We start from the raw sequence: 9,907 nt of genomic DNA on the forward strand, positions 1-9,907 counted from the left end.
ATTATCATATTATTATCTGTGCTTTTAATACTCTAACACAGTGATTCCCAACTGGTCCAACCATGGGCTCCAGATTTGTCCTTAGTCATTAGTTCAAGGTCCACACAGTTATATTCATATTCAGCGTCACACTTGCTTTTGGCCATATCATCAAGTAGTTTGCTGTTTCTGTTAAGTAGCGGTCTATTATTCACTCACTTTACAGTGGGAAACAGCACTTCAAAATAAAAGCTCTGTGTTGTATCCCAAAATAAAGTGTGTTTTTGATAAACTTGACACATTTGTGAGTCACTTGCGGCCCATTCAGAATGAACTGCGACCCACCAAATGTCTGTAAATAAGACTTATCCTCATTTCTGGAAAGGCATGACTGACAAAAATTAGTCAGCAACAGTTTCAAAAATCAATTATTTGTGTAAGTCATAGGGTCCAGCTTTTAAGTGTGAAGCTCTGCTGATGTTTTGCTGAATTACAGAAGTTCAGGTTTAATATTTCTTTTTAGTTTGTGTTGTTGGTGATGTAAAACAGTTATTTATAGATGTGATTTTGAGCTGTTATTTACTGGTGACCACCCTGGGGATTCTGTCCCCCATAAGGGGGAGTCAGGAGGCCTTCTTGATTTGAGGGGGTGTGAAAAAGTTTTTATATACACATGCAGTGGGCCTATATCTCAGAATTTACTTCATTTCTGTGAAAATAACAAAATAAATTTATTTTTAAGGTTTAAATTATTATACAAGATATAAACCTTATTTTTTTTAAAGAAACTTAAAAAATGCAGGATAAGGGCACAGTGAAGAACACAAGCTATATTCACAGAGCCTTCACTCTCTGCTTAACAGCCTCATCCTGCATTAGAAAAGTACACAGTTAAAACAACCAAACAGCTAACAGAGCAATGGCTAAGGGTCAGAGACAAGAAAACACTCAGCCCGTCAAAAAATAAGTCTATTAAATATGTATGATTGTTAAGAAAATACAAATAAACAGTTTCTAAGAATGTCAAGAAAACTCATCTCAGATGCAATATTCACAGGAAACAACATGCTCGTTTTACACAGACCTCCTGCAGGTAATTAACATATGCAAAAGGTATGAAATTGGGTTATTTGATGAAGGCAACAACTCTGATTCAGTAATGAGGTGGTTTGTTTATTGTACCAGTCCATTTATTGAATTATTACTCAAGCAGTTGCAGATCATGTGTATATGAATCGCCCATATCTTTGTCCTTATACAGAAGCACCTGCAGCTGCTGTTGGCATCCAAAGTGTGAATCAAAAAAATGGACAGAATGACAAACCAAATCACCCCTCTCTCCTCTAACAGTATGTCCAAATAAGGCATGAGGCAAACGTTTCATTCTTAAACCAGTATAGTTAAAACCAGTCACATATGACTATAAAATACATTATTATCATAAAATAACTATTTACACCAAACTAGCTTTGCAAACAATCAAAACCAGTATGTACACAGGAAACGTAGGCTTTGAAGGCAGCGTCTTCGTGCCTCGTCAGTGCAACAGTTTCTTTGCCCCACGCTCATCATCATCTACTTGTCATGATATCCACGGGAACGCAGCCAAATTTGCCAAACTTTGTAAAGTCCATGATCCTGATTATAAAACTAAAAAATGGCCGCCAAGGCATTTCTGATCATAGGACAACGTGAGTATGTCTTAAAACATGTTGACATCTACTGAACACAGTAAAATCCTTCATTCACATGCTGCAGTTTTATTGTGGTTGTTGAAATGCTGCTTGATGTCAGTCCAGGAGTTAATAATCGGTGGACACAAGTCCTATTTAACAGCTGAGGTATTCAATAATGTAAAACTAGTGAAATGAGCCGCTGTACATAATCGTTAAACCTGTAATTGGGAATTGCTGACAACAGTTTTTAAATAATAATCTAACAAAATTATTTATCAAACAACAAAAGTTTTTTCCCCTCTATTTTTAATCAACTAGGGATTTTTGAAATGCATCTTAGTGTCTTGATATGATGCCCTAGGCAATGTCATTTTAGGAATGGCACCCCTGAAATATTAAATCAGTGATATATGAAGTAAAATCTGTCAACATACAGTCCTGCCTGCGTTTGTTCTTATGGCAAAGTATGCAGAAAATGTAGCAGGGTGTCATAAAAAAACCTTTGACGCATGGCTTTGTTGTCGTCTTGTGAGAGCTCAAACTGTACGTGAGAAGTGATCATATCTGGTCACTGACATAACCAGTATTTCCAAACAGTGTGTACAAAAAAGCTTTCAAAGTAAACATTTGGCATACATGTAGGAGGGAGTGTACATACATGTAGGAGGGAGTGCACAGCAACAGACATCCTGGATCATTTAAGATGCTTTCAGGAGCAGCGGCATGCAGTCTTCTGCCTCGTGTATCTGACTTGGAGAGACAGGACAGGAGAGACTAGTGCCATCTAGTGTTATATTACATGTATGCATGTGCAAGACACTTGAGGACCAAAATTTACAGCATTACAGAGCCAGTGGTTGCTATGGCCATTCAAAAATAAATATTCTCTTCCACATAAATATTAAAAGGGGGGAATAAAATATGTTTTGTAACAAAATAAAATACTGAGATAAAACATAACACTGTCCAGCAGAGGTCAGTTTTTCCAGACGTGAACTTTTTTAAAAGTCTCACCTATAGAAAGTGAAAAATTAAACCTAACAGATTACATTGGTTAGGATTTAAGAAGCAACCTTAAAGGACATCTTAATCTTCTTCTTCTTCCTCATCTCTTCCACAGGGGAAAAGACAGCTAAAGTTGAGTGACACTCCTTAGAGAACTCGTGAACCTAATTATCAAGGAAAGCTGCAGCGAGCGAACTGCTGTAAAAGATGGAAATAATTGGACTAATTCTACAGAGACCGCCTGGGAACAAAATCTAGGCCTTAAGTGGGAAGACACACTGAGGTTCATAGGGGAGGACGAAACACACAGCTCAGGCCTCTTGTTAAAAATGTGCTTCAGCAGAGGAAAGGAGGCGTCTCATTGCACTAAAAATGTTGGCTTTGTCCGTCTCTGTAACTTCTGACTCTAAATAAAAGTTTAGCTTCCTCATTTAAGAGCTTTCTGCTTCACAAACCAACAAAAAAAGCTGCCAAAAACCCGGTCCCTTACCATGACAGGGCCAGGTGAATGTCAGGTAACAGTACCATTAATATATATTTTTTTTATACAAATTGTGCCCGTTCAGATTTGAGGCGGAGTGCTCTCTGAGCCTCAGTGTCACATGAGGCTTTCTGTAGCCTGCAATATCCACACCAGCCACCCAAAATTTATATTACAGCCCTCTGTCAATGAGAACATTTTCACAGTGGAGTAGTATGAGTGACAGTGTGAATACCTCATGAGGTATCAAACAGTTTAGTGTGCTCATGCATGCATATACCGTTATAGGCTATGTATGAGTGATTTACAGATGAAGGAGAGAATTTAACCATCATCGTCACAAGGCAACCTTTTTCCCTCTGCAGATTTCTGTGTGACCAGAGGAGAAATAAACTGGCACAGTGAGGAAGTAAAAAAAATAAAATAATAATAAAAAGATCTGTCACATCATCTCAGTATGATGGCCTTATAAGGTCACACTCCCTCTGCTGCTCTTGACCACCTACAGACATAAAAGGATAGCAAACTACAGCCTGGGTTTTCATTATTTTATCCTTCAAACATTGTATTCTCTCCTTCATCCTTTCAGTTCAGTCTATCTTGTCTTCCTGTTTCCCATCTGTTCTCTGCTGATGATATGTTGGTTCAGATGTATTAGCTTTGTCAAAGTCCTCTCCACGTGCCGTGTGAAAATCCACTAGTGCAGACTTTTCAGCTTTGGCCCTGCGTGCGTCCAGAAAGCTGACGATAAACTCTGAGTTCTGATAGATAAGCATGCCAGACAACGTCAGCACCGCGCCGGCGCAGCTCAGGGCGGACAACTCACTGCCGAAGAGCAGCTGAGACAACAGCAGGTTTCCCACCACACTCAGGTTGCCGAGGATATGCAGGGTGACGGCAGAGGTGAGCGTGATGACGCAGCAGCTGGCCAGGTTGTACATGACCGAGCCGAGGCAGCTGAGCAAGATAAACACCCACAGGTGGCGGTCGTAATGCAGCGGTGACTCCAGCAGAGCCCAGTTTTCTAAGGCCAGAGCTGCCACGGCTAGGATGCAGAAGCTAGGAATGGACATCAGGTAGAGCAGGAACACAGAGTTGATTTTCTCCTCCTGGAGCAAGATGCCTGAGTAAATAGAGACATGTACACAGTGGTTACGAACATGACATAATGTTTACTCACACTGACAGTATCGTGTGGAGCAAACGCTTTGACTGGAGACCTTGAAACAAAAAGACATGCACTACAAACTGTGTTCAAGAAGTGCCAAAAACAAGTTAGAGGATGAAACTAGCTTGTTGAAACTTGATTTTCCCTACCTGAACTGAAATGCCAGAGTAAAGAGAAATGTGTGCAGCAGTTACAAATGCAATCTGGAAATCCATTGGTAAAACAAAACAAAAACTTTTTGTTCTTCCTCTACAATGTAAACTGCAGAATCTGTCTTGAGAGATTATTACAAATGTGACTACAAGCAAACGACCCGAGAGATGTCAAAAACAAAACCCATTTTTCTTCCACTGCATTTTCTACTTAGGAGAAATATCTGATTCTACAACTACAAAGCCTGCTTCTCACCTCAAATATTAAGAGAAACATGCAGTATTTTAGTGGACTGTTTGGGTGACAGAGGGCTGCTGTGTTTTTCTAGTTAAATACCAACAACAGACTGTATTCTGTTTACTGTTCAGCTTATTCAAATTTGACACCAAGCTCTGAAGCTGTCTGACAGCAGGGGAAATGGCAAGGTATTATGCAAAGCACCTGTTTGGCAACTTGCATGTTATGTGCCCTGGTGTCTGGACATGTAGGATGCAAAACACATCAATAAAACCTCTTGATGTTTTAGTATGAGCTGAAGCGGCTTTAACACTCTTCCCTCACTGTAAACACTTGATAGTGTTTACTGACATATAGAGCCAAACCTGTGAAAATGCTTTGAGTCTGAGCTTTTAAACAAAAACATGTGCGCTGCGTCGGAGAAAAGTTAACTTCTAAGGGAAACTGTTACAACAACAACTAGTGAGGGAGGATGAAAATAGCTTGCTGAAACTTGAAACGACATAGTCTAGCTAGTTTGGCACCTCAGGATGGACTCAAATTTGTAGTCACGATTTAAAATAAAAGTAATATGCAGCAGCTATGCTCCAAATGCAAAAGCAGGACTTTCCTTTCTGTTTATGTTACCCTTATTTAAGAAATAAAACTGGCTACTTTCTAAATACACATGCAACCTTGTATTGTTCGACACTGAGTGGCTATAGGGGAGTACTTGAACTGATGACCTTATAGTCACAAGCCTGCCCCCGTAACCATGAGGTGCCCCCGTGCTCCTCTAGGTACAAAGTATGTAGCATTACTTTCATCTTACATTCCATCGTCTGAGCAAAGCTGAATATCTGCTTTCGTGTTACGTAACAATTATATATTCCTCTGTTTATTTTTAGAAACTCATTTCAACTATCCAAATGTTGTGGAGACTAATGACGTTAGAGAACCTAATCCCCTGCACACTGAAACCAACTTTACAGGAATTCCTTTCCCAAAACTTCCCTGGGAGTTCAGAACATTAGATAAGTGAGTACATTGGATAATTGTAGTAACGGCAGCCTGTATGACATCACGTCAAGAGAGGAATCTGCCTCATTCCCAGGATATGTTTGCTTAAACTACAGCCACACATTAAATCTCAAAATGGTTGTTTTGCACTGAAAGTTTACTTTGTTAAAAAAAATACACTCAATAAAAAGCACACAAACAATTATTTATTTACTCAGAGAAATGGTCGAAGAAATTACCAACCTCTAACTTATCCGTTACTAAACAGTGGCTTTGGGCCTCTCTTTCTTGAATGCAGTTTGTATGAATAGACACAGAGACATGAGTGCCAAATAAGAGAAACTTTTCAGAGCCTCCTTGAATCTATCAGCTGACCAGATGATGACTCATGAATGTAAAAGAGGGTTCTGCCTTTCTTTCAAAAACAAAGATTACAGGATCGGCATGTGCCCAGGGTGTGTAGAAACCCTGCCCATTCTAGATCCCTGTTGTTGTTTGTATCACGTTTCCAAAGAAACCAGAAAATATGCCACTGTGACTTTCCACCTTCATATGTGGGTGTGTTTTACTGGACTGAAGGGTGAATCACTGAATCAGTAAAAAGTTCCAGGACCGCAGACTGCTGCAGCGTCTGGAGGGAAACCCTCAAATAACCTCTGATGTCTGTGGCAAGAGATGACATTTTTTCCAGTATTAAAGAGTAAAATGGCTACTTTCTATGGCGACAACAAAACAAAAACAGTCTGAGGTGGCAAGCAGGACAGAAAACACTTGAGTGACACAGTAAAAGCGGTACTTACTCTGCTGAATGGACTTGACACCCCTCAACATGGTTGCTGCGAACACAAAGAAGCAGCCAGTCTGGTCGAACTGGACCTCTCCCATGATGCTGAAGGAGGCTCCCAGGCAGATGGGCATCATGGCTGTGTATTTGAGGATGTGATGTTGTTTGCCCAGGATCAGCGTTGATATGGCCAGAGTAAAGAGTGGGGTGGTGGTATAGATCATTTGTGCAAATGACAGCTGGACATAGTTCAGACCCATGTTCCCAAAAGCAATACTGGCACAGAATGTCAAGCTCAACAGGAACACCTTACATTTTGCGCTCGGGGTCAGGTCCTGCTCTCCGTCCGCTCTGTGGCGGATCACCCGAAATTTGATCAGCCCATAGTCCACCACTATGGCTGTCAGCATGTGCAGCGCAGACAGCAGCAGAGGGTACCTGAAGTTGTAAACGGCAAATATCCATTTGTTGAGGCTGGAGATGGTGGTCCCCGTCACCAGCCAGACAATGACAGCTGACAGCAGATGGAGCATCTCTGCGGGTGGCCTCCTCCTGCCTCTCTCTTGCAGAGTCGCCGCGCATTTTGAGAAGCCATCGGCGCTGATCATGTTCGTATCATTGTCCTCTCTGAAAGGAAAACACATGTTGAATCCGCGCCTCTCATCTCCAACTGCAATGCATGATCAAACCGGCAAAGCTGAAGCTACAAATCGTGAAAACACCCTGCGACATCACTGTTTCTCTCCTCTGCGGTGTTAGCCGGTCTTTGTTGTTTAGTAGACTTGCAGTTTTCCAGCGCCGCCTACAGACACGTGTTTCTATTTTGCATGACGGGCTGGTTGTGTAACTTACCCCGCGCAGGCAAAATGACATGCTGGATCATGAAGGCACACAGGGGGAGGAAAGAGGAGAGGTGTTCAGGGCGGGCTGGGAAACAGTACGCGCCTTCTCCACGACGGGGGCTGACGGGATTGGTTATTCTCCTGTCCTGACATGCAGCAATGGACTGACGATGACTTCACTGTGATGCACCAAAAACCTCAGCACTGTAGTAAACATAAGGGGCAACTCAGGTGCTGGACGTGCCTGTAAATAAACCGTATATATACCAGGCAGCGCAGCAGCAGCAGCTCACATGAGTTATGTTTTTTCTCCATGCTGGCTTTAAATAGCAGCTTACTTCACTGCCGGAGGGGATCTTGTGATTCTCTTTCCGAGCACTGGAGCTAAGGGAAACCCTGACAACTGACACTGTTGTTCTCAAACGTTACACCGCACAACGGTTAGCTTGTTAAAACAGCGGCTGCAGTTACATACGTGATGTTGGGGTGTTTTTAATTAACAGCAGCTTATGTCAAACAGCTGGGCGGACTAATACCCGTTTACAAAACAGCACAACACCGTCTTTGTCTGTAATAAAAAGGTCAGGTGGGTGAAGTTAGCAGCCCTCCGCTGCCGGTTGTCACTCTACACCAGGCAGCTCAACGTCTATCATGCTAACGGTAGCTAGCACCCTGTGAGGAGGTTAGCTAACGTCAGGTTGTCCGCTACCAAACAACAACCCCCGACACGACGCGGTTAGCTTACATTTGTAAAACAACCGTTAGCTTCAACACGACTGCTATCAGTGACATTTTCTCACAAAACAAGCGTCGTCGTTTTTACCTTGTTATTCTTCGTCGAGTACCTTGACAGCACAGGCAGCATCCCTAAATCTCCGTCAGTCGGTCACCGTGCTGTCAGAGCAGAGCACAGCAAGCCGAGGCGGCGGACGCGCCTCAGTGTCATTGGATGGTTTATTTAAAGGGCAATGCCACTCATTTATGGGCAGCTCGCTCCGTGAAGGCATGGTGCAAGCTGAGTGTAACCTCTGCTGTGCAGGTTCTGAGGTGTTGGAGCCTGGAGCCTCACATGGTCATGAGACATCCAATGACAACGGTGAGTAGCGCTTCTGTCATCATGTGAAGTGTTCAGGATGAGTTAGGAAACCGCAGACACAGGGTGCACCATGCAAATAAGTACCAATAAAAGATGGATATGTTTTTTTGTTTGACTTAAAGTAATAACAATAAGGCAGAGGTGGGACCAAGTCTTTGCTTTACAAGTCACAAGTAAGTCTCAAGTCTTTGCATTCAAGTCCCAGGTCAAGTCCAGAGTCAAGACTGACAGGTCCCAAGTCCTACATTTTGAGTTTCGAGTCCTAAACCAGTCATAAAGCACTTCAAAAAATGTAATGCCACTTTGACAAGAGTAATAATATAATATTATTTACAAAAACCATGATACTTTTCAAACATGTTTTTATTTGTTAAACAAGTTTGTGATAAAGTTACTTAGCTGTTAACATTAGCTAAGCATTAGCATGCTAACTATGTTAACGATAGTCTTGACTCACTATTCTTTGTGCAACTTTAAATGCTAAACAAAGTAGGAAGTTGCTGCCTCTCCATGTGTTATTTTCAACCTGCATGTTTTGCATTCTGCATTTTTGTTTTTATTTGTTGGTCACCACATATTTTTTGTATGCAAACAAATTTATCTTTGGTATTTATTTTTCCAATGTAAGGTAACATTAGTTCTTCATTGTTCTCTCCTGTAACTTGATTGGATGCTGTCTGATTCATTCAAACAAGGATCTGGGGAATTAAGTGTTGACTTGCTGGGAATGAATAGAGTTTATTTACTGGTCCATCTACATCCCAACCCTCACCTATAGTCATAAGCTCTGGGTAGCGTCCAAAAGACTGAAATCTGGGCTCAGCCTTGGAGATAGGGTAAGGAACTCGGACATCCAGAGGGAGCTCGGAGTAAAGCCGCTGTACCTTCGCGTCAAAAGGGGTCAGTTGAGGTGGTTCGGGCATCTCATCAGGATGCCTCCTAAGCACCTCCTGTCATAGGTGTTTCGGGTACGCCCCACTGGTAGGAGACCCCAGAATACGCTGGAGGGACTACATATCTCATCTGGCTTTGGAACACCTTGGGGTCCCCCAGGAGGAGCCGGATAGTGTTGCTGGGGAGAGGAACATCTGGGGTGCTTGGCCTGTTACCTCCATGACCCGGCCCCGGATAAAGTGGATGAAAATAGATGGATGGATTGAAGTTGATGTTGGTTAATCTTTGGGCTTGAGGGAAAGTAACAAGTGTTTTCAAGTCAAAAGGCTCAAGTCCAAGTGAAGTCAGAAGTCACTGGCATTCAAGTAAAGTGAAGTAAGTCTTTTTTGATTTTGTTTAGTCGATTCTAAAGTCATCGAATTTCTGACCTGGGTATGACTCCCGTCCAAGTCATGTGACTTGAGTCCACACCTCTGCAATAAGGTGATGTAAACCAAGCCTATCAGTGCAATGTCTCCATCCCATACAACTCAGTGTTCCTTCTTTGCACCGGCTTTACACAGTGTTCATATTTTTATGACATCCTGTTTTTT

At 42.2% G+C, this 9,907-nt stretch overlaps 1 protein-coding gene across 2 annotated transcripts; it reads right to left on the bottom strand.

Annotated features, from left to right (window-relative positions):
- Window positions 1-98: 98 nt before the first annotated feature.
- Window positions 99-8,335, bottom strand: slc35e4 (solute carrier family 35 member E4). 2 transcript variants are annotated; one of them, XM_050052779.1, is made up of 3 exons: window positions 8,148-8,335; window positions 6,499-7,109; window positions 100-4,264 (listed from the first exon to the last, which is right to left on the bottom strand). In XM_050052779.1, exons 2-3 carry the CDS (start codon window positions 7,088-7,090, stop codon window positions 3,732-3,734), a joined length of 1,125 nt encoding a protein of 374 aa, XP_049908736.1. In that variant the 5' UTR covers window positions 7,091-7,109; window positions 8,148-8,335; the 3' UTR covers window positions 100-3,731. The 2 variants fall into 2 exon arrangements, with proteins under 2 accessions (XP_049908734.1, XP_049908736.1); XM_050052777.1 differs by lacking the exon at window positions 8,148-8,335 and having other exon boundaries at window positions 99-4,264; window positions 6,499-8,124.
- Window positions 8,336-9,907: the final 1,572 nt, after the last annotated feature.

The sequence above is a fragment of the Epinephelus moara genome, chromosome 9 (assembly GCF_006386435.1).
Source record: "Epinephelus moara isolate mb chromosome 9, YSFRI_EMoa_1.0, whole genome shotgun sequence".
Classification (NCBI taxonomy): domain Eukaryota; kingdom Metazoa; phylum Chordata; class Actinopteri; order Perciformes; family Serranidae; genus Epinephelus; species Epinephelus moara.

Coding starts and splice junctions, on each gene's coding strand:
- slc35e4 (XM_050052777.1), bottom strand. CDS start 7,126: ATGTGTTTTCCTTTCAGAGAGGACAATGATACGAACATGATCAGCGCC. Junction 4,265..6,498: donor TGTCAAGTCCATTCAGCAGA/GTAAGTACCGCT, acceptor CTATTTACTCAG/GCATCTTGCTCCAGGAGGAG.